Raw genomic sequence first — 20,929 nt, 5'->3', positions numbered from 1 at the left:
GCAAGTAAAACGCTCGGCACAGTGACTCATCGAAGGCCCTCGATAAAAGCTGGCAGTCATTACCATTTTAGCCACGTTTGCCCTCAACTTGGGGTAGGTAGCCCGGAAAAGCGGCTGCCTTTCCACCACGGACTCCAAAGCCGGGCTCTGCGGCCGTTGGCGGGTCTGGAGGGGCGCCGGAAGAGGGGCGGGGCCTGCACTTCCCGCCTAGAGCTTTGCCCCGCCCCCTCCTCGCCCTCGCGGTGCCTCGAGCCCCGTCGGCTCTCTCCCTGCCGACCTCCCCGCGGTCCCGCGGCGCCTAGGTTCGCCCCGCGCCTGCGTCGGGCCGAGTGAGAAGTTCCGGGGCCCGGACGCGAGCGGGTGCTGGGTGTCCCCGGCTCACTCCGCACAGCCCTGGGAGCTTCAGCCGCCCCTTAGTGTACAGGTTTGCTGGGTGGATGGGCGGCGCTGCAGGGAAGAGAAGCCCTGGGAGGGTCAGTCCGGCCAGTCCTGGGTCGGAGGCCGCCCTCGCCCTTGGGACTCTTTGGCCGCCCAGACGGAAGGGGAGTAGGCGCCGGAGAGCCCGCTCCGCATTTTGATTCATCTCGGGCCTTGTAAGGGTCACATCTTGTGAAAATACCTGTAAAATCAATTTAACGTTCAGTGCAGCGTGTAAAGACAGCTCTAAGAATTTAAAAGACGCCTGAGTCAGAACATTTAAATGCTTGGGTCCCTGTAGCAACGTTTTAACACGTCTGAGTGCAGAGGGTGGAGAATCGAACCTGATTGCTGCCACTGTTCACGCCCTCTAACATTTGAAAAGGGTAAAGAAAAGTACCCTAAAAAAAAACCCCAACTGGGCAATTCCCTTGGGGAGGCAATAATAACTGACTTTTTTAAAATTTAAGGTGGTCCTCATTTTCGTGAGTGAAATTTGTCTGCAAAACTTATTTGCAGCCTTAGGTCAACGATAAACGATTGTGAAAACACTGAGCTTACCTAAGTAGTGGCTTTTACTGACAGTCGATTGTGTTATTAATTCTTAGTGTCTCTCCAAGGCAGGACTCTTTATCTCAGTTTTGCAGGTGGAAAGAAGTTTGGCACAAAAAACAAAAACAAAAAAAACCATCTCCCTTAAATTTACACTGAACAATGGCTGAGATGCAAATTAAGTCCGAGCTTTTCTTTCTGACTCCTCAGTCAGGTCCCTCTCTAGACCATGTTACAAAACAAATGAGTAGTTACTTTGATGTTACTACTCATCAAACGAGGGAGCAAACCAAATGTTTTGTGAACATGAAATGTTAAATCATAGTAGCCTTCTATGTCTGTCCTGCTTTGGAAGGCACAGCTGTCCTTTGGAGTTTGATACCTTACAGGAGAGGATGAAGGAGCAAAATAGAAAATTATGTCAAGGGGAATTTTTTTTGTCTCAAGCCCAAATTGTGCCCATCTCCACTGCCCCTTTGTGTTGATGTCATCCTTTTCAGTGTACTCTATTGTCTGGCCCCAGCTGCATTAACTACACCTTTGCATTACTCTTTTGGCACTGACCTCCCTGTCTGTCTTATGCGGTTTCCTCCAGGTGTTCTTTACTAATGCTGTTAAGTGAAAACCAGTTGTTAAAGTGTGGAATGATTTTGTCACTCCTGAAGGGTGTTTCTGGAGTTGATAAAAAACTACCAACACATATTAGATGAAAGGACAAGTTAAAGAAGTGCAGGACACTATTGTGGAATTTAATAGCTGAGTGGTTGGGAGAAGTAGACTTTGATTTTTTTTTTCCTTTGCCCTGTTCACTCATAACTGGGAAGGAACAGCTCAATTTTAACTTAGAAATAATGGTGGGGAGAGGGGTGGTCATCCTCCTGCCTAAACTAGTGAATTGGAAAGTTTTCTTTCCTAAGGAGTCTTCCTTTTAGACAGCTTATAACAAGTGGAAATATTTATGTGGTTAGAATGCAGAATGTTTTGCTACTGATAAGTCTGTTTGTCTATAAAACTTGTATAGGAGCTTGAGATGCTGGATGTGTGCTATAGTCCCTCCCTATTAAGAGGCATCCCCAAGGTTCCTCCCCAGCTTGTAGACAACAGAAATTTGAACCCAAGAATAGTTTTCTCTGGAGCACCAGCCAGTTTATTTATTTATTTATTTTTCTCTTGCTCGATTCTAAAGATAAGAATATCAGATGGCATCTGGGGATTTCTGCTTACCTGGAGAAGGGATGGAAATACTCCAACAAGGTAAGGATAGCCATTTATAAGAGGCTGGATGACTTATCCAGAGAGGTCTTATCCAGGTTCTTACCTTTTATAATAAAAAAGACTTATAATGTTCACCAGTATGGTTTCTCTTACAGAAGCTTATGTGTCTAGGGAAATTAGGGTACATGAAGATTGTTCAACACTGTCTTCTTGGAAAACAGATTATACTGACTCCTGTTCAGTATCTGTTTGTGCAGTAGACTAAAAACACAAAATGCTCCCATGCTGTGTGAGCAAGCATATCCAGAAGATAAGGGTGGCCAGCAAACTTCTTAAAGGCTTTCTTCCTACCTATGTCTTGAATTTTTTAATATCTTGTCTCCAGAATCTCAGATCTTTTCAGTATCTTGAATTCTTTCCATATCTGAAGTCCTTTCTATATCTTGAATCCTTCAAAGACTTGAATCTTTTATATTTTGACCATTTCCGTATTGATTCTTCTGCCTTGGGGAGAAATAAAAGACATTTCTTCTTCTCTAAAAGGACTTTGAGTATGATGGTCAAAAGAATGAAAATTTGAGTGTGTGGTATGTGGGAGTAAAACAGAAGACCCCAGTAGAAAGCACATCAGAAAAGAGACAGAAAGAAAGTCCCTTTGAACATATGGAATTATGACGGGATCACAGTTTCTTGCATGTTTTCTCATGGATGTGCTGTTCTGCATCCAAATGGGTTATTCAACTCTATTTATAATAGGGAGGATTTGGTAAGTTAAATTTTTTAACTTCCTCTTAAGAAAAGTATGCTTTCTCTCAGTCGCTTATGCAACTAGAGATCATGTCCAAAGTTGGAACTTTACTTTTTTTCCCCTTCCTCAAGAACTCTAGTTATTCTGTGTGAATGAAACATTTTGGGTACTGGGTGATCCCTACTAAAGGGTCCCTTATTATTGATTGCTATTTGTCTCATACTTTCCAACTGCATTTCCATTTTCTAAGATCTTACTTTTATTAGAGACTTATTTCCTAATTCTTTTTTTTTATCCTCACTCGAGGACATTTTTCCATTTTTTGTACAGATAGAGTGGGAGGGAGAGAGAGGAAGAGACAGAGAGAGAGAAACATCGATGTGAAAGGGACACATCGAGTGGCTGCCACCGCACGACCAACCAGGGCCGGGGACAAACTGCAACCGAAGTATGTGCCCTTAGCGGGAACCGAACCCGGGTCTTTCCGGATCGCAGGCCGATGCTCTAACCGCTGAGCCAAACCGGCCAGGGCATTTCCTAATTCTTGATTAATATCCTTGTATGTAATATAAATGCTTGTTATTTTGAGTATTGCCTCTAGTTTATTTGTGGATTTTTAAATTTTATTAGAATTAGAAAACTTCCCTACCAAAACCTAGGGGTTTTTTGGAAGTGAGTATTAAGTTAAGAGTTATGCTCAGGCCCTGGCCAGTTTAGCTCAGAGGTTGAGTGTTGGCCTGCAGACCAGAGAGTCCGGGTTCAGTTCCTGCTAGGAGCATGTACCACAGAAGAAAAAAAAGAGTTATGCTCAGTCCGGCCGGTGTGGCTCAGTGGTTGAGCGTCAACCCATGCACCAAGAGGTCACCAGTTTGATTCCCGGTCAGGACACACGCCCAGGTTGTGGGCCTAATCCCAAGTGAGGGGCATGCAGGAGGCGGCCGGTTGATATTCTCTCTCATCTATGTTTCTGTCTCGCCCTCTCACTTCCTCTCTCTCTAAAATCAATAAAGGAAAAAAAAAAGAGTTATGCTCAATTATATAAATCAATTGAGAGTCCATGCCTTCTTTGCTTTTTGTCCCAATGGGGGACATCCCCTTAAGTGTGCAGCAAACAGCTTCCTCCTTGTAACCTGAGTGAAGAGGACCTGTTACAGAACCCACACTTCAGTAAACTGCTGCTGAGTCTCTCAAAACACATGGACGAAAGTGGCTTGAGCCTTTCCCTGGCAAAGGAGCAGGATCAGGTAAGAGCCCTGGTTGAACGGATGATAGGAGGAAGAAAAAAATCTTCTGATAAAGAGGTTCCTACCTGGGATTTTTTTTTTATTTTCTAGGCATGGAAAGAAGTTCGACTACATAAGACAACATGGCTGAGATCGGAGATTTTACAGAGAGTCATCCAAGAGCTGCTTGTGGACTACTATGTGAAGATACAAGATACAAATTTAACTTCCGAGGACAAAAAGGTGAGGCAGGAGAGATGAGGTAGAGGTTGGTTACCATAGGAATGAGCAGGCTAGCTATGCCTTCATCTGATTATATCATCTAGGAACTTCATATAATGGCTATCAAAAAGAAATGGATTATAGCCCTGTCCAGTTTGCCTCAGAGTTAAGAGCATCGACTCTGGACCAAAGAGTTGTGGGTTCGATTCTGGCTAAGGGCATATACCTTGGTTGCAGTTCATTCCTGGCTCTGGTCTGGGTTGTGCAGGAGGCAGCCAATCGATGTGTCTCTCTCACATTGATGTTTCTCTCTCTCACTCTCTCCCCCCCTCCCTCCCACTCTATCTGAAGATTAATAGAAAAATATCCTCAGGTGAAGATTAAAAAAAGAAAAAAGAGAAATGGATTGTAGTTATGGAGGGAAAAGGTGGGTGTGTTGTCAGGTTTTTGAAAAGAAAGATTAACAAGAGAAGGCACTGAGAGCTGAGAAGTTATCTGAAAGGGGTGACATATTTGAGGACTTTGAAAATGTGTGAAGAACTGGTTCATGAGGATGGAGGAGGTGGAATGAGATTTTATAGTAACTTGTTTTTGTTTTTATTCTCTCAGTTTCATGAAACCCTTGAACAGCGGCTACTTGTGACTCAACTAACACAGCTCTTAGGTCCTAGCCAGGAAAGGGAGATGCCTCCACTGCTAGGACTGGAGAAAGCAGACCTTCTGGAGCTCATGCCACCCTCGGAGGTTGGGAGCAGACAAATATTCTCTTAATTTCTCCTATATATTTGAACTTTTTTTGCTTAAACTTTATTGTTTTTTTTGTTTGTTTGTTTTCCAATCCTCACCCAGGATATTTTTCCATTGATTTGCAGATAGAGTGGGAGGGAGGGAGGAACAGAGACAGAGAGAGAGACATCAATTGGTTGCCTCCCGCATGACCCTGAAAAGGGCCAGGAATAGAACCACAACCAAGGTACATGCCCTTGACTGGAATCAAACCTGAAACTCTCTGGTCTTCGGGCTGACACTCTAACCACTGAGCCAAACTGGCCAGGGCAAACCTTTATTGTTTTTATAAAAACATACACGTTCGCCCTGGCCGGTTTGGCTCAGCAGTTAGATCGTTGGCCTGCGGTCCAGAGAGACCCGCTACAGTCATGTACCTCGGTTATGTTTGTCCCTGGCCCTTGTTGGGTCGTGCGGGAGGCAGCCACTTGATGCGTCCCTTTCACGTCGATGTTTCTCTCTCTCTCTCCCACTCTATGTGAACAAAAAGTGGAAAAATGTTCTCGGGTGAGGATAAAAAAAAATATTAAAAAATATATATACACGTTCGTGATGGTCAAATTTAAATAAATAAGAAAAATGTTACACAGAAGAAAGTAAAAGCTGAAATACTACATCTAGAAATAAATACAACTTGACATAGATAGTGTTATACCCTCTATGCTTGTATAGAGAGTATATGTTTTCACTTAATATATTTAGAACTTATTTTCAAGTCCATAAATAGATGTAAATAAGATGATACCTCCTAAAGCACTCTTAGCACAGTATCTAGGCACATTGTTAGTGCTCAGTATTATTATATCATTGGTTTAAATAACTGAAATATTCCATTGTATGAATGTAGCATAATTTGTTTAACCTTATTAATAGATATTAATTTAAAGTTATTCCCACATTTTTGCTGTTAGAAACCATACTGATATGAACATGCTAGTACATATGTATCTTTGCCTTTGTATGATTATTCCCCAAGTATTAGTGCTAAAAGTGGGATCATTGGGTCAAAAGATACACACATAGAGCATATTGGAACATATTGCCAAACTGTTTTCCAGAAAGGTATTTTTAGTGCCACTAGCTCCCCACATTTTCATCAGTATGGGATCTGGACAGTCATATTATTCTTTGCTAATTTGATAGGCTAAAAATGAATCTCCCTGTTCAGGCATCATAAACAGTACTCTGGTGATTTACCCTGATAATTTCATTTTTATGCATATCCCTATTAAAAACAAAAAAAATTTAAAAAGTGAATCTCCCTGTCTGGCAAGTGTGGCTCAGTGGTTGAGCATCGACCCATGCACCAAGAGTTTGTGGTTCAATTCCCAGTCAGAATACATACCCAGGTTGTGGGCCAAATCCCCAGTGGGGGGCAAATAGGAGGCAGCCAATCGATGTTCTCTCTCATTGATGTTTCTGTCTCTCCCTCTTCCTTCATCTCTCTCAAATCAATAAAGGGGAGAAAAAAATGAATCTCCCTAATGTTTCTCTCTCTCTCTCTTTTTTTTTTAAACATATTTTAAGTTTTTTAGAGAGATAGGAAGGGAGAGGGGGAGAGAGAGAAACATCAATGTGAGAGCGAAACATTGATCTGCCTCCTGCATGCCATGCCCCACACTGGGATTGAGCCCAAAACCCAGGCATGTGCCCTGACCAGGATTCAAACTGGCAACCTCCTGGTACACAGGATAACCCCCAACCACTGAGCCACACCAGCCAGGACTCTCTCTCTTCCTCTCTTTTTTTTAAATAATTCAGATGGACATCTAATACTTCCAACAATAAAGGGCGAGGATATTTTTCCTTTGATTTTTTTGGGGGGGGGATAGAGTGGGAGAGAGTGAGAAACATCTATGTGAGAGAGACACATTGATTGGTTGCCTCAATTGAGGTACATGCCCTTGACCAGGAACTGAACCTGCGACTCTCTGGTCCGAAGGCCAATGCTCTAACCACTGAAACCAGTCAAAGTTTTTTTTAATTGATGTTTAGAGAGAGGAAAGGAAAGAGAGAAACATCAATCAGTCGTGCACTGGCCAGGAATCAAACCCATCACCTTTCGATGTGCAGGAGGACATTCCAACCAACTGAACCACACCAGCCAGGGCTCCCTGATATCTCTTTAATTATCATTGAGATAGTGGTCATCATGTATTCATTGGCTGGATCTTCCTAGTTCTCACAGTCTATTTGTATCTCTCTTTGTTTCTGTGGCTGTAGGATTTTGTGTGGATGAGAGCTCGGCTCCCACTCGAAGTGGAGGAGCAGCTCAAGAAGAAATGTTTCACTCTGCTTTGCTACCATGATCCTAATTCCGGTGAGTGCTAGCTCTCTGTAGCTGGCCCTCAGGACTCCTGGCTTTCTCTTTTGAGAATAATATATTTGAATTTTAGATTTGGGACAGAAGCTGGGAAGCATTGGAGATGTTTGTTTCCTTGCTGGTAGAATAAAAGCAAGGACTTTTGTGAGGACTTTTATTCAGCAGGGTGCTAAACTGGAGTGTCCTCTGGCTACAGGGAGGGATGAATTCATTCTCAGGAGAATCAGAATAGAATAGAGAGGAAAGTTCAGCCTAATAGGTTTTCCCCTTGTCTTTTTTCTATGATTTAAGAATTAAAAGACCAAATCTAGAATTAAAGGTAAGAGTGAAAACAACATAATTATGAGAACTGGGCCATTTTTAACAGAGCATCAAAAGAAAACCTGGAAGAAGACAGAATTTCTAAGGCTAGATGTAGGATAGGAGCACTAAAAAATGGCCTTAAAAGGACCATATTACTGTCTAGTCCTTTGTCTTTTTGTCCAGATTCAGACCATGAAACCCTGAAGGCAGCAAAGGTATGGAAACTGGCAGAGATCCTGGTGAATGAGAAGCAGCAGTGCCAGGATGCCAAGAGCCAGCAGAAGGAGCAGATGGTCCTGCTGGAGAAGAAGAGTGCCACCTACTCCCAGGTTTGTCAGAGCAGTGGGATAGCCTCTGTCACCCGGACCTCCACCCGGACCCCAGGGGCACTTTTGCGGAAGCCAAGGATTTCTGATCTTTTTTTACTATCTCTTCTTTTTTTAATCCTCACCCGAGGACACTTTCACCTCTATCCTCAGATGGAGCTGGAGGGAGAAACATCGATGTGAGAGAGACACATCTCACATTGAGTGGTTGCCACCCACACCCCCCCAGCCGGGGCCAGGGACAAACTGCAAGCAAGGTACATGCCCCCAGCGGGAACTGAACCCGATCTCTCTGGTCTGCGGGCCTACGCTCTAAATGCTCTAATTGCTGAGCCAAACCACCAGGGCTTTACTATCTCTTCTTTACAACTTCTTCCTCCTGGGGGCTCAGGTGCTTCTCCGCTGCCTCACCTTACTACACAGACTTCTTCAGGAGCACCGACTGAAGACTCAGTCTGAGCTAGACCGCATCAGTGCCCAGTACCTGGAGATCAAGTGCAGTGCCATGATCCTTAAGCTGAGGTGAGCTATGACCCCTATGGATCTAAAGGACTCACCACCCCCTGCAACCCTCACCCTTATCTCTCTTTCCTCTCTAACATACCTAATACCTCGTGGGGATCTAGTTAAGTGTCACATAGCGATGTTAGCCTTCAGGCTACCTCAAAGTTTTCAACATTCCTCATTCATTCATTCATTTATTTATTTATTTTCTGATTCTTTTATTTTAAAGCTTTCTGAAATAGGTGCTTGACTATGAGATAAATTACTCAAGAATTCAGAGTGACCTTGTTTTCCTGTCACTGCTTAGCCCACACCTTTGACTATGGGCAGGTACTGTGTCCCATTCCTAACAGGGATCCTCAGCTTCACATTTCTTTTTTGCCTCTATCAGGATGGAAGAGCTAAAAATTTTGTCTGACACTTACACTGCTGAGAAAGTGGAAGTTCACCGTTTCATTAGGTGAGAACTCCTGAGAGCTTGAGACAGCTATTCAGAGCTTCCCACCCTCTCTAGACTCGTTCATTGTAACATGTTCCCATTCTTGTCCACTTTCTGAGGAGCCAGATCCTCATATTGTATCTTCTGTGCCTGGGCTCTTAGGGACCGTTTGGAAGGGGCCATTAGGCTACAAGAACAGGACATGGAGAAGTCCCGACAGGTCCTAAATACCTATGAGGTCCTTGGAGAGGAGTTTGACAGGCTGGTAAAAGAGTACACCCAACTCAAGCAGGCAACTGAGAACAAGCGCTGGGCACTCCAGGAGTTCAACAAGGCCTACCGCTAAATGTTGGCAGGCCAGGAGACATGGTTTGTGCTTTGGTGCTGCCTCCTCTTCCTCCTGCTAAAAGGACCTCCTCCATCTGGGGCCATCTTCACTCAAGGGAGAGTGGGGACACTTGCCTGAAACACTGCAGTCATTTAGACACCCTCCTGGTTTCTCTTCCTTGTTTACAATGATTGAATCTCTTCTGAAAAATGTAGCCAATTTATATGATTTTATGTAGAGCTGTTTTTCAGTGTCTTCCCTGTATGGTATTTGATTATCTCCTGAATAAAGTGATAATACTGATTTTTAGGCTTTTGGTCATTTTCCTTTGGGGAAAGATTGTAAAAGAATATCCAAGGCTGTGTGGGTGGAGGGGAACTGAGTGGATACAAATAGATAGATCTACAATGCTTACACAAAGGTTGGAAGGTAGATGTGTTAGCCTACCCACATGAAGTCTTTGAGGCTTCATTCTTAGAGAGCAAGAGTGGATTAAAACTGGGCTTGCTCTTGAAGAACTATAATCTCCAGGGGAGTGCTAGCCCTTAAGGCAGGTAGGGAAGTATTCTGTAGCTGTGGCTCTCAATGGGGTGTTGTGATAAAGCAGCCTGGCATCCAGCTCTTGTTACAGGAAAGGACACAAGCCACTTGTGCTCCTGGTTCCCTCTGGTGTTATTTGAGGGTTATTTCTTTTTCCAAAAGCAGAGGGTGGGAGGAGATCACTCTGAGGAACCAAATTCCATGGTCTACTTAGCTTAGAACAAGCAGGGCCTGACTAGTATAAAAGTCAGGGACTGAGTGCAGAAGACCATTCAGCCATTTTTTTTTTTTTTAATCTCATCCGAATATATATTTTTTCCATTGATTTAGAGAGAGTGGCCCTGGCCGGTTTGGCTCAGCGGTTAAGAGTGTCGGCCTGAGGACAAGAGAGTCCCTGATTCGGTTCCCACTAAGGGCACATACCTCAGTTGCAGTTTGTCTCAGGCCATAGTTGGGGTTGTGTGGGTGGCAACCACTCGATGTGTCTCTCTCTTCCTCCCTCTCTCCCTCCTGCTATATTTGTTTTGGGTTTTTTTTGGTATGTGCCCCTAGCAGGGACCGAACCCAGGACTCTCTGGTCCGCAGGCTGATGCTCCAACTGCTGAGCCAAACTGGCCAGGGCTCTCCTGCTCTATTTGAAGATAAATGCACAAAATGTCCTTGGGTGAGAATAAAAAAAAATTAGAGTGGAAAGGAGGGGAGGGGAGGAGGGGGAGGAGAGAGAGAGAAAATAAGAGAAACATTGATGTGAGAGAGACACATCGATTGGTTGCCTCCCATACATGCCCTGACGGGTAGGGGATCAAACCTGCAACCCGAGGTACGTGCCCTTGACTGGGAATCAAACCTGAAACCTTTCGGTGTAAGGGCTGACACTCTAAATTTGTTTTCTTTATTGATTTTTAGAGAGAGATAGAAACATTGATGAGAGAGAACATCGATTGGCCACCTCCTGCATGCCCCCCACTGGGGATTGGGCCCACAACCTGGGCATGTACCCTGACTGGGAATCGAACCGGTGACCTTTGGTGCATGGGTTGACACTCAATCACTGAGCCGCACTGGCCGGGCAGGGCTGATGCTCTAACTACTGAGCTATACTAGCCAGAGCGACCATTGTTATTTAGAAGAGCTCACTCAACTTTTTTTGTGTGTGTCTTTATTGATTTTAGAGAGAGCGGAAGGGAAAGGGAGCGAGAGATAGAAACATCAATGAGAGAATATCAATTGGCTGCCTCCTTCATGCCCCACACTGGGAATTAGGCCCACAGTTTGGGCATGTGCCCTGACTGGGAATTGAACTGGCAACATTTTGGTGCATGGGTCGATGGTCAGCCACTGAGCCACACTGGCTGGGCTCACTCAACTTCTTTTTTATCCTCACCGAGAACATTTTTGCACTTATCTTCAGACAGAGTGGGAGGGAGAGGGGGAAAGAGAGAGAGAGAGAAACATCAATGCGAGAGAGATACGTTGACTGGTTGCCACACACATGGCCCCAACAGGGGCCAGGGACAAACTGCAACCGAGGCTCGTGCCCCTAGCAGGAACCGAACCCAGGACTCTGGTCTGCAGGCCAACGCCCTAACCACTGAGCCAAACTGGCCAGGGCTCTCCCAACTTCTTTTTTTTTTTTTCTATCCTTACCCGAGGACATTTTTTGATATTTTGTTCAGATCGAGTGGGAGGAAGAGAGAGAGAGGGAGAAACATTGATGTGAAAGGAACACATCGAGTAGCTGCCACCTGCATGACCAACCAGGGCCGGGGACAAACAGCAACTGAAGTACGTGCCCTTAGCGGGAACTGAACCTGGGTCTCTGGACCGCAGGCCTATGCTCTAACCACTGAGCAAAACCGTCCAGGGCTCACTCAACTTCTTAAACCACTTTTCAGGGAGACTTGTGAGACATTTTTTTGCTAAGATCAAGTAATGATGGTCTTGAATTGATTTATGGGAAAAATTAAGGTCTGACTTAACTTGAAATAGTTCTCTAAATGGTGCTTACCACCATTTATCTATAAGCAAATGTTGGCCCACACAAAATGAAAAAATAACAAATAGTCCTGCCAGTGTGGCTCAGTGGTTGAGCGTCCACCCATGCACCAAGAGGTCGCTGGTTCAATTCTCAGTCAGGACATGCCTAGGTTGTGGGCCCAATCCCCAGTGGGGGGCATGCAGGAGGCGGCCAATTGATGTTCTCTCTCATTGATGTTTCTCTCTCTCTGCCTCTTCCTTCCTCTCTCTAAAATCAATAAAGGAAAAATATTTTTAAAAAGAAAGAAAAAATAAGGAATAAATTAATGGAAACTCTCAGACATAGTATTGCTTAGCTCTATAGTCCCCCCCCCCAACTTTTCTGGGGAAAGTTTTCAAACCCACAGAAAAGTTGAAAGAATAGTACCATAAGCACCAGTATACCTTTTTTTTTTTTCTTTAATAATTTTAGAGAGAGAGGAAGGGAGAGGGAGAGAGAGATAGAAACATCCATGAGGGAGAACTTCAACTGGCTGCCTCCTGCATGCCCCCCACTGGGGACTGGGCCCACAACCTGGACATGTGCCCTGACCAGGAATTGAACCGGTGACCTCTAGGTGCCTGGGTCGACACTCAACCACTGAGCCACAGCGGCTGGGCAGCACCAGTATACCTTTAACCTAGATTCAACAGTTGCAACCATTTGGCTTTTCTCTTTCTTCCTTGTTCCTCTCCCTCCTCCACCTTTCTAGATAGATAGATAGATAGATAGATAGATAGTTATACAAACATTCCCCCCCAACCACTTTATACTTAGTTGCAGATATAATATTTCATTCCCTAAACTCTTGAAAATAAGGGTATTCCCCTGAATAACTAATAAAATTATTATACCTAAAAACCAGTCATTTCATATCTATTATTGAGGTCATATTCAAATTTCCCCCATTTTTTTTTCCTGGTCTAGGGCCCAATAAAAGTTCATGTATTACATTATTTTTTTCTTTTAATCCTCACCCGAGGACATTTTTGCATTTATCTTTCAGATAAAGTGGGAGGGAGAGAGGGAAGAAGCAAGAGAGAGAAACATCAACGTGAGAGAGACATATTAAGTGGCTGCCACCCACATGACCCCAACCCGGGCTGGGGACAAACTGCAACCGAGGTACGTGCCCTTAGTGGGAACCAAACCCAGGACTCTCTGGTCCGCGGGCCAACACTCTAACTGCTGAGTCAAACCGGCCAGGGGCTATGTATTATATTTGAATATTAGGTTTCTTTCATTTCTTTTATTATTATTTTTTAAATTTTAAATGTTTTTATTAATTTTTTAAGAGAGAGTAAGGGAGAGAGATAGAAACATTGATGTGAGAGAAAAACACCACTTTACTGCCTCCTGCGTGGCCCCTAGGGATCAAACCCACAACCCAGGCATGTGCCCTGACCAAGAATCAAACCAGGACCTCTCAGTCCATGGGATGATGCTCAATCCACTGAACCACACTGGTCGGGTTCTTTAATTTCTTTTAAAATAGATTACATTCACTTTTTTTTTAATTGTTGAAACTATTACAGATGTCCCCTATTTTCCTCCTCTTTACCCATCTTCACCCAGCCTCCCCACCCCACCCCCACCCCCCACCCCCGGCCATCATCACACTGTTGTCTGTGTTCTTGGGCTTTGCACATATGTTCTCTAGCTAATCCCTTCACCTTCTTTCATCCAGTCCCCCTCTATCCTTCTCCCCTCTGACCTCTCAGTTTGTGCCGTGTATCCATGACTCTGGTTATACTTTGTCAGTTTATTTTGTTCATTAGATTTCACATATAAGTGAAATCATATGGTACTTGTCTTTTTCTCTCTGGCTTATTTTGTTTAGCATAATCTCCAGGTCCATCCATGCTGTCACAAAAGGTAAGAGTTCCTTCTTTTTATAGCCGGTAGTATTCTATTGTGTAAATATATGTACCACTTTTTTCTTTTTTAAAATAAAATTGACTTTCTGAAACAAGGTGTGTTACCTTGTAGAATTTCCCACTGTCTAATTGTTTTCTATAGTGGTTAACTTGTTCCTCTCCTGTTCTGTCCAATATAGTAGCTACTAGCCACATGTGGTTATTTTAATTCAAATTAGCCTTGGCTGATTTGGCTCTGCGGTTAGAGCGTTGGCCCATGGACCAATGAATCTCGGATTCAATTCTGGTCAAGGATACATACCTTGGTTGCGATTTGTCTCCAGCCCTGGTTGGGGTTATGCAGGAGGCAGCCACTCAATGTGTCCCTTTCATGTCGATGTTTTTCTCTCTCTCTTGCTCTCTCTCCCTCCCACTCTATCTGAACAAAAATGGAAAAATGTCCTCAGGTGAGGATAAAAAAAAAATCAAATTAAAATGAAATACAATTAAAGTTTCAGTAGGTTGATGGTTACTGTATTAGACAGTGCAGATACATAATATTTATATCATTTGCCAAAAGTCTGCTAGACAGTACTATAAGCCTACATTTCCTGTAAAATGGAAATAGATCTACAGGCTGTATTAGATTCAGGGTAAACACTTTTTTGCAAAGAATATTTAGTAGATGATATTATGTACTTTACATTACATCACCCTGGAGCCACATCAGGTCAGAATGTCTCACTATTAATTAGCTGAGTTTGATGGCTCAGTTAAGGTTGGTAACTGCCAGATCTTCTTAATATATGAAAATACACATTCCCTTTGTAGTTAGTAGCATCTGGAAATGAACATAAAAAAATCTCGAAATGTGGCCCTGGCTGGGTAGCTCAGTTAGTTAGAACATTGTCTAATACACCAAGGTTGTGGGTTCAAACCTTGGTCAGGGCACATACAAGAAACAACCAATGAATGCATAAATAATTAAAACGACAACCCTGGCTGGTTTGGCTCAGTGGTTAGAGCATTGGCCTGCAGACAAAAGAATTGTGGGTTTGATTCTGGTTAAGGGTACATACCTCAGTTACAGTATGATCCCCGGCCCTGGGTTGTGGTCATGCGGGAGGCAACCAATTGATACGTCTCTCTTACATCGATGTTTCTCTCTTTCTCTCTCCCACTTTGTGTGTGTGTGTGTGTGTGTGTGTGTGTGTGTGTGTGTGTATATATATATATATATATATATATATATATATATATATTTAGTTCTTCCTGATATTATGGCATTCATCATTTCTTTATTTAATTAGGGGTTCATCTTGAACCATACTAGGTTTTGGTATTTCAAATAATAAGGATCAGTATGTTAATTCTAGTTATTTCATAAAAAAATTACTGAGCTTATGAATTTAGTTTGGTAGAAAAAAAATCTTTCATAACAGTTCCATGGTGAGGGGAAAGGGACACAAGGTGTGTTCAGTGCCACCTGAAGAGAACACTACAGCAATTTGTCTGGGTCCTTTCATCCTTCACACTGACTGGAGATGGAAGGGGCCCTTTGCAAGAGATGCCCTTTACACGTGCTGTTCTCTATTTTAGAATAGATGGAAGGGAAGGCTCAGAAGGCAGGCAGTGTGACAGTAATTACTGAGGGTTAGCATCTTGGACCTCAGCTACCCTCTTTCCCCACCTCCTCCCACTTTTCAGAAAAGATTTACATTTACTGCCTTTCCTTCATTGTTTCACAGTCATTTCTCTTCACTAGTCTTTTACCACAGCTGATCAAGAATCAAGTGTTGTTGATTCTTTCTCCATAATGACAGGCAAAGTAAATTACCTCCAGAACTTGGAGTAGGATCACTCTCCATAAGGAAACTTGGACTCTCGGACAAACAAAATCTGTCTCCTCAGTACCCTGGCCAGTGGGTGTGGCTCAGTTGGCTGAATTCATCCCCTGCACCCAAAGGTGGCACGTTAGGTTCCCAGTCAGGGCACATGCCCAGGTTGCAGGCTCAATTACCAGGTAGGAGGTGTTCAGGAAGCAACCAATTGATGTTTCACTCTCACACTGATATTTCTCTCTCTTTCTCTGTCTCTCTCTCTTCTCTCTCTAAAAAACAATTTAAAAACAAGTCTGGCCCTGGCCGGTTTGGCTCAGCGGTTGGAGCGTTGGCCTGCGGACCAGAGAGTCCTGGGTTCAGTTCCCGCTAGGGGCACATACCAAATAAATAAATAAATAAATAAATAAAAACAAGTCTGTCTCCTCAAAGTTCTCAATGAACGGTGAATATCAGTGGTCTCCTAAGGAGTAACGCTGCATTCTCCCTCAGCCACCACAAATAGGAAACTCCCTAGAGACCAGCCTGATGCTCTCCAAAGGACAGGGGAATCTCTGTGGCTCAGCCTCCCTGTGGGGGGTCCCTTGCCCCATGGTAAGTCTTCACATTACCCATGTTTTTTTTTTTTTGGTACATGCCTCTAGCGAGAACTGAACCCGGGACTCTCTGGTCCACAGGCCCATGCTCCAATCCACATTACCCATCTTGAAGAAACTGACCTAGGTTTTGTTAAAGGAACTAGCAGGACTTCTCTACCTTGAGACAGTGAAAACATAGGAGTCAATTTATGATGGAGGAGGTAATCTGTAAAAATAATTTACCCTAAAAGATTATTTATATTTGAATGGCGGAGGTACAGCCAAAGTGGCTAAGAAGGACCTGGTCTCAGAAAAATACAACTGAAATTTAGAGAGACCTTCATGTACTACGCTTGGCTGGAAAAAACAACAAAATGTAACTCAAAGTAAATGAACAGCCCAAAGTTTAGAAAAGACTTACCTAAAGAGCAAGATCAGGCTTCTCCAAAGAAACAGGATCCATTACATATATAAAATGAGATTTATTTTAAGAAATTGGCTTGTGATTGTGGAGCTGGCAAATCAAAAATTTGTAGGGCAGCCCTGGCCAGTTTTGCTCAACTGTTAGAGCGTCGGCCTGCGGTCCAGAGAGACCCGGGTTCGGTTCCCGTGAAGGGCACGTACCTCGGATGCAGTATTCCCCGGCCTTGGTTGGGTCGTGCGGGTGGCAACCACTTGATGTGTCCCTTTCACGTCGATGTTTCTCTCTCTCTCTCCCACTCTATCTGAACAAAAAATGGAAAAATGTCCTCGGATGAGGATAAGAAAAAAAATTTGTAGGGCAGGCCACAGGCTAGAAAGTCACAAGTGATACTGCAGTCTCAAGATGGAATTTCTTTTCTAGGAAACCACAGGTTTTGCTCTTAAGCCTTCAACTGATTGGATGAGACCCACCCAGATTACCAAGCTACTGTACTTAAAGTCAACTGATTGCAGATATTAACCATATCTATAGAACATCTCTGTATTAGTGTTTTTTAAACCAGTGGTCAGTGGATCTTTTTTTAACATGTTTTTATTGATTTTATAGAGAGAAGAAGGGAGAGGGAGAGAGAGACAGAAACATTGATAAGAGAGAATCATTGATTGCCTGCCTCCTGTATTCCCCCTTCAGGGGACGGGATCAGACCTGCAACCAGGAATTGAACCTCTGACCTCCTGGTCTATGGGATGACGCTCAACCAACTGAGCCACACTGGCTGGGCTGCATTAGTGTTTGATTAAATAACTGTGTTATAGGCTAGCCAAGTTGACATACATAAAACTAACCATTACACAGATATTCCAGTTTTCATCCAGCCCAAAACCTATTTGAAAGAGTGAATTGAGGATATGAGTTAGGTCACTGGAGAGAGGGGCTACACTGGGCAGCAACAAGGCTTGGTTGCAAGCTCTCTCCATAAAACAAGAGCTTTGAAGCTTTAGTAGGCACCAGACATGACTTTCAAGCACATTGCGTGTAATAAGTCATTTAATTATCACAGCAAACTTCGATGGTAAGTATCACTATCATCTCCATGTTACAAATACAGAAACTAAGTAAGGTGTGGAGAGATCCAGTAATCTAATAAATTGAAGAGCTCTGGTATGACAGGCAGTCTGGCTCCAGAACCTGCTGTCCTGAGACCCTCTGATGCTCCAGGTCCAAGCATACATCCCTCCAAGCAACATTGTGTTTACTGACTTGATTATCCCTGACTCTGAGAAGGGGATGCCCCATACATCAGATGACTCCCTGCCACTGGAAACAGCTATCTCCTACAATGGCAATCTAATATACGAGTCTCTGGTAAGTGGTACAGGGAGTTGGAGACATAGGAGCTAACAAATGGAGGCTCTGGGCCCACAAAGCTAGGGCCAGGCCCTGAACCTGCAGACTTTACCAATGTCCTGCGACCCATGAAACCAGCCAGTGTGGCCAGTGGGCATCTTTCCCTTGCCACCATTCCATGGGTTAACTCACCCTTTCATGCTTTACTGATCTTAAGGTTTTATCCACCTGGCAAGAACTCTTCTCATAAAATCCTATTATTTTTGAGGTCCACCTCAAGTTATGCTTCCCCATTATCATTCCAGCTAGAAAAGATCTCACCTAGCCCAGCCAGTGTGGTTCAGTGGTTGAGTGTTGACCCATGCACCAAGAGGTCGCTGGTTCAATTCCCAGTCAGGGCACATGCTCAGGTTGTGGACTTGATCCCCAGTGGGGAGCACGCAGGAGGTGGCCAGTGGATGTTCTCTCTCCTTGATGTTTCTATCTCTCCCCCTCTCTCTAAAATCAATAAAGAAAAAATATTAAAAAGAAAAGAAAAGATCTCACCTATTTATTTTTATCCTCACTCGAGGACATTTTTGCATTTATCTTCAGATAGAGTGGGAAGGAGAGAGGGAGGAAGAGAGAGAGAAACATCGATGTGAGAGAGACACATCGACTGGTTGCCACCCACTCGACCCCAACAGGGGCCAGGGATGAACTGCAACCACAGTGCATGCCCTTAGCGGGAACCAAACCTGGAACTCTCTGGTCCGCGGGCCAACGCTCTAACTGCTGAGCCAAACCGGCCAGGGCTCACCTATCATTTAAATCCCCACAGCACTTTGTTACAACTTATTCAAGGTACTTGTCATGGTCATGCATGGCCTTGAATTTTTACACAATATTGGGAAGTATGTTTGATCCTATCTATAACAGTATAAGCTCCAGGAGGGCAGCTGGTGGGAAAGCAGGTGTTCTCACATTTTTAGTCTCAGGACTCCTTTACTCTCAGTGATTATTAAGGACTCCAAAGAGCTTTTGTTTATGTAAGTTTTATCTATGATATCTCTCTATTAAAAATCAAAACTAATGCCTGGCCAGTGTAGCTCAGTTGGTTGGGCATGGTCCTATGCACTGAAAGGTCGCTGGTTCCAATCCCAGCCAGGGCACTTACCCAGGTTGTGTCTTGATCCAAAACAAGAAAGAAAGAAACCAACCCCCACAATGGAGTACTATGCAGCTATAAGAAAGAAAGATCTCTTATCCTTTGAGACGACATGGAGGAACCTGGAAAGTTATCCTAAGTGAAACAAGCCAAGCAGAAAAAGACAAATACCACATGATCTCACTTATTTGTGGAATATAATGAACATAACAGTCTGAGGAATAGGGTAGACCCAGAAACGGAAGTAGGGTACAGATTGACTACCCTCAGAAGAGGGAGTGGTGGGGGGAGGGAAGAGATAAACCACAGAACTTATATGCATGTACGCATAACCAGTGGACATGGACAACGAAGCCGGGGATGGGGCGGGGGGGATTGGGAGGAGAGTGTCAATGGGGTACAAAAGGAGAAACATCTGTAACAAAAATAAGATAAAATTTAAAAAAAATTGTAGATATTATGAAAAAAAAAAGAAACCCCATATCCTTAAAAAAAAAAAAAGGACATAAATAAGCAGAAAGACCAGGCAGAAGTTACAGATTTTATACACATTTAAAAAAATGTTTTCCTTATAATATAAACATAATTATAAAAAATGTAGGAAATACAGTTTTTTCCCACATACTGATGTCATTCTGTATGTACAATTGCATGGATGATTTATTTAATCATATCTCTAAAATATCCAACCTGTTGTTTTACTTTTTTCATAATCATAAAAGCATGCTACACTAAGCATTTGTCTTAATTAATCTTTGTCCTAGTTTGTGAAGATAATCTAGGGTAGCTTTCTAGAAGGGAAGTTATAGATGGTGTGTCTTAAGGTTAAGATCAAAGGCTCTGGAGTCAGTTGATTCAGATGTATTGACTCCATCTAAATCCCTGCGTAGGGTGGCAAGTCATTTAACCTCTCTAAGATTTAGTTCCTTCATCCACAGACGAATACTTCCTACCTCACAAGGTTCTTGTGGAGATTTGGGGTTCTTGTGAATGTAAAGTGTTTTTCGTAGAAACTGACACAAAATAAGGGCTCAATCAATGTTAGCTGTTATTCCTATCACAAGTTACACTCATATATTTCTTTTATTTTATTTTTGCAGAATTATGTTTACTTTCTTTTTGAAATACTTTTTTACTTTTCAATTACAGTTGACATATAATATTATATTAGTTTCAGGTGATAAACTCATATTTAATCACACACCTATACACATACCACTAGTCTGTTTCTGGGCTGTTGGTTCTGTCTATTCTTGCGCCAACTGCACATTGTAACTATTTATTTATATATTGCTCATTTCCACAAAGGGTTTGAGGTATAGAGCAAATTTCCTCTCCTTTCTCCTGTTTTTAATTTTTGTCCTTGCTTTTCTTGTCTGCCTTTTTTTTTTCAATCCTCACCCAAGGATATTTTTCTATTCATCTTCAGATAGAGTGGGAGGGAAAGAGAGGGAGAGAAAAAGAGAGAGAGAGAAACATCAATGTGAGAGGGACACATCGACTGGTTGCCTCCCACACGACAGGGTACAAACTGAAACCAAGGTACATGCCCTTGGCTGGAATCAAACCCGTGACTCATTGGTCTGCGGGCTGATGCTCTACCACTGAGTCAAACCAGTCAGGGCTATCTGCTTTTTATTACAGATAAATGGTAGAATCATCTTATCAAATTCCATTTGAATTGTGATTGAATGTTGTAAAAGTGAGGCATTAATTGACTACGAATCAATATCTTTCAAAGATTCATTTTTTTCCCTAAGAATATAAGTCTTGTTCCATTATTTTCAGCCTTTCAT

General features: G+C 43.1%; 1 protein-coding gene across 1 annotated transcript; it reads left to right on the top strand.

The window, feature by feature from the left end:
- The first annotated feature begins 320 nt into the window (after positions 1-320).
- HAUS4 (HAUS augmin like complex subunit 4) lies at positions 321-9,685 on the top strand. Its single transcript, XM_036264147.1, has 10 exons — positions 321-424; positions 2,156-2,223; positions 4,034-4,176; positions 4,267-4,398; positions 4,987-5,121; positions 7,387-7,483; positions 7,973-8,118; positions 8,507-8,637; positions 9,011-9,079; positions 9,221-9,685. The coding sequence occupies exons 2-10, from the start codon at positions 2,169-2,171 to the stop codon at positions 9,402-9,404; spliced, it is 1,092 nt and encodes a 363-aa protein (XP_036120040.1). The 5' UTR covers positions 321-424; positions 2,156-2,168; the 3' UTR covers positions 9,405-9,685.
- Positions 9,686-20,929: the final 11,244 nt, after the last annotated feature.

The sequence above is a fragment of the Molossus molossus genome, unplaced genomic scaffold (genome assembly GCF_014108415.1).
Source record: "Molossus molossus isolate mMolMol1 unplaced genomic scaffold, mMolMol1.p scaffold_m16_p_1, whole genome shotgun sequence".
Lineage (NCBI taxonomy): Eukaryota > Metazoa > Chordata > Mammalia > Chiroptera > Molossidae > Molossus > Molossus molossus.
Note: the sequence above shows the minus strand (reverse complement) of the source record. Positions and strands in the feature narration are given on the sequence as shown.

Excerpts from the sequence above, each read along its gene's own strand:
- HAUS4 (XM_036264147.1), top strand. The coding sequence starts at position 2,169 with ATGGCATCTGGGGATTTCTGCTTACCTGGAGAAGGGATGGAAATACTC. Across the intron at positions 4,399-4,986 it reads TAACTTCCGAGGACAAAAAG|TTTCATGAAACCCTTGAACA; the intron begins GTGAGGCAGGAG and ends TTATTCTCTCAG. Across the intron at positions 7,484-7,972 it reads CTACCATGATCCTAATTCCG|ATTCAGACCATGAAACCCTG; the intron begins GTGAGTGCTAGC and ends CTTTTTGTCCAG.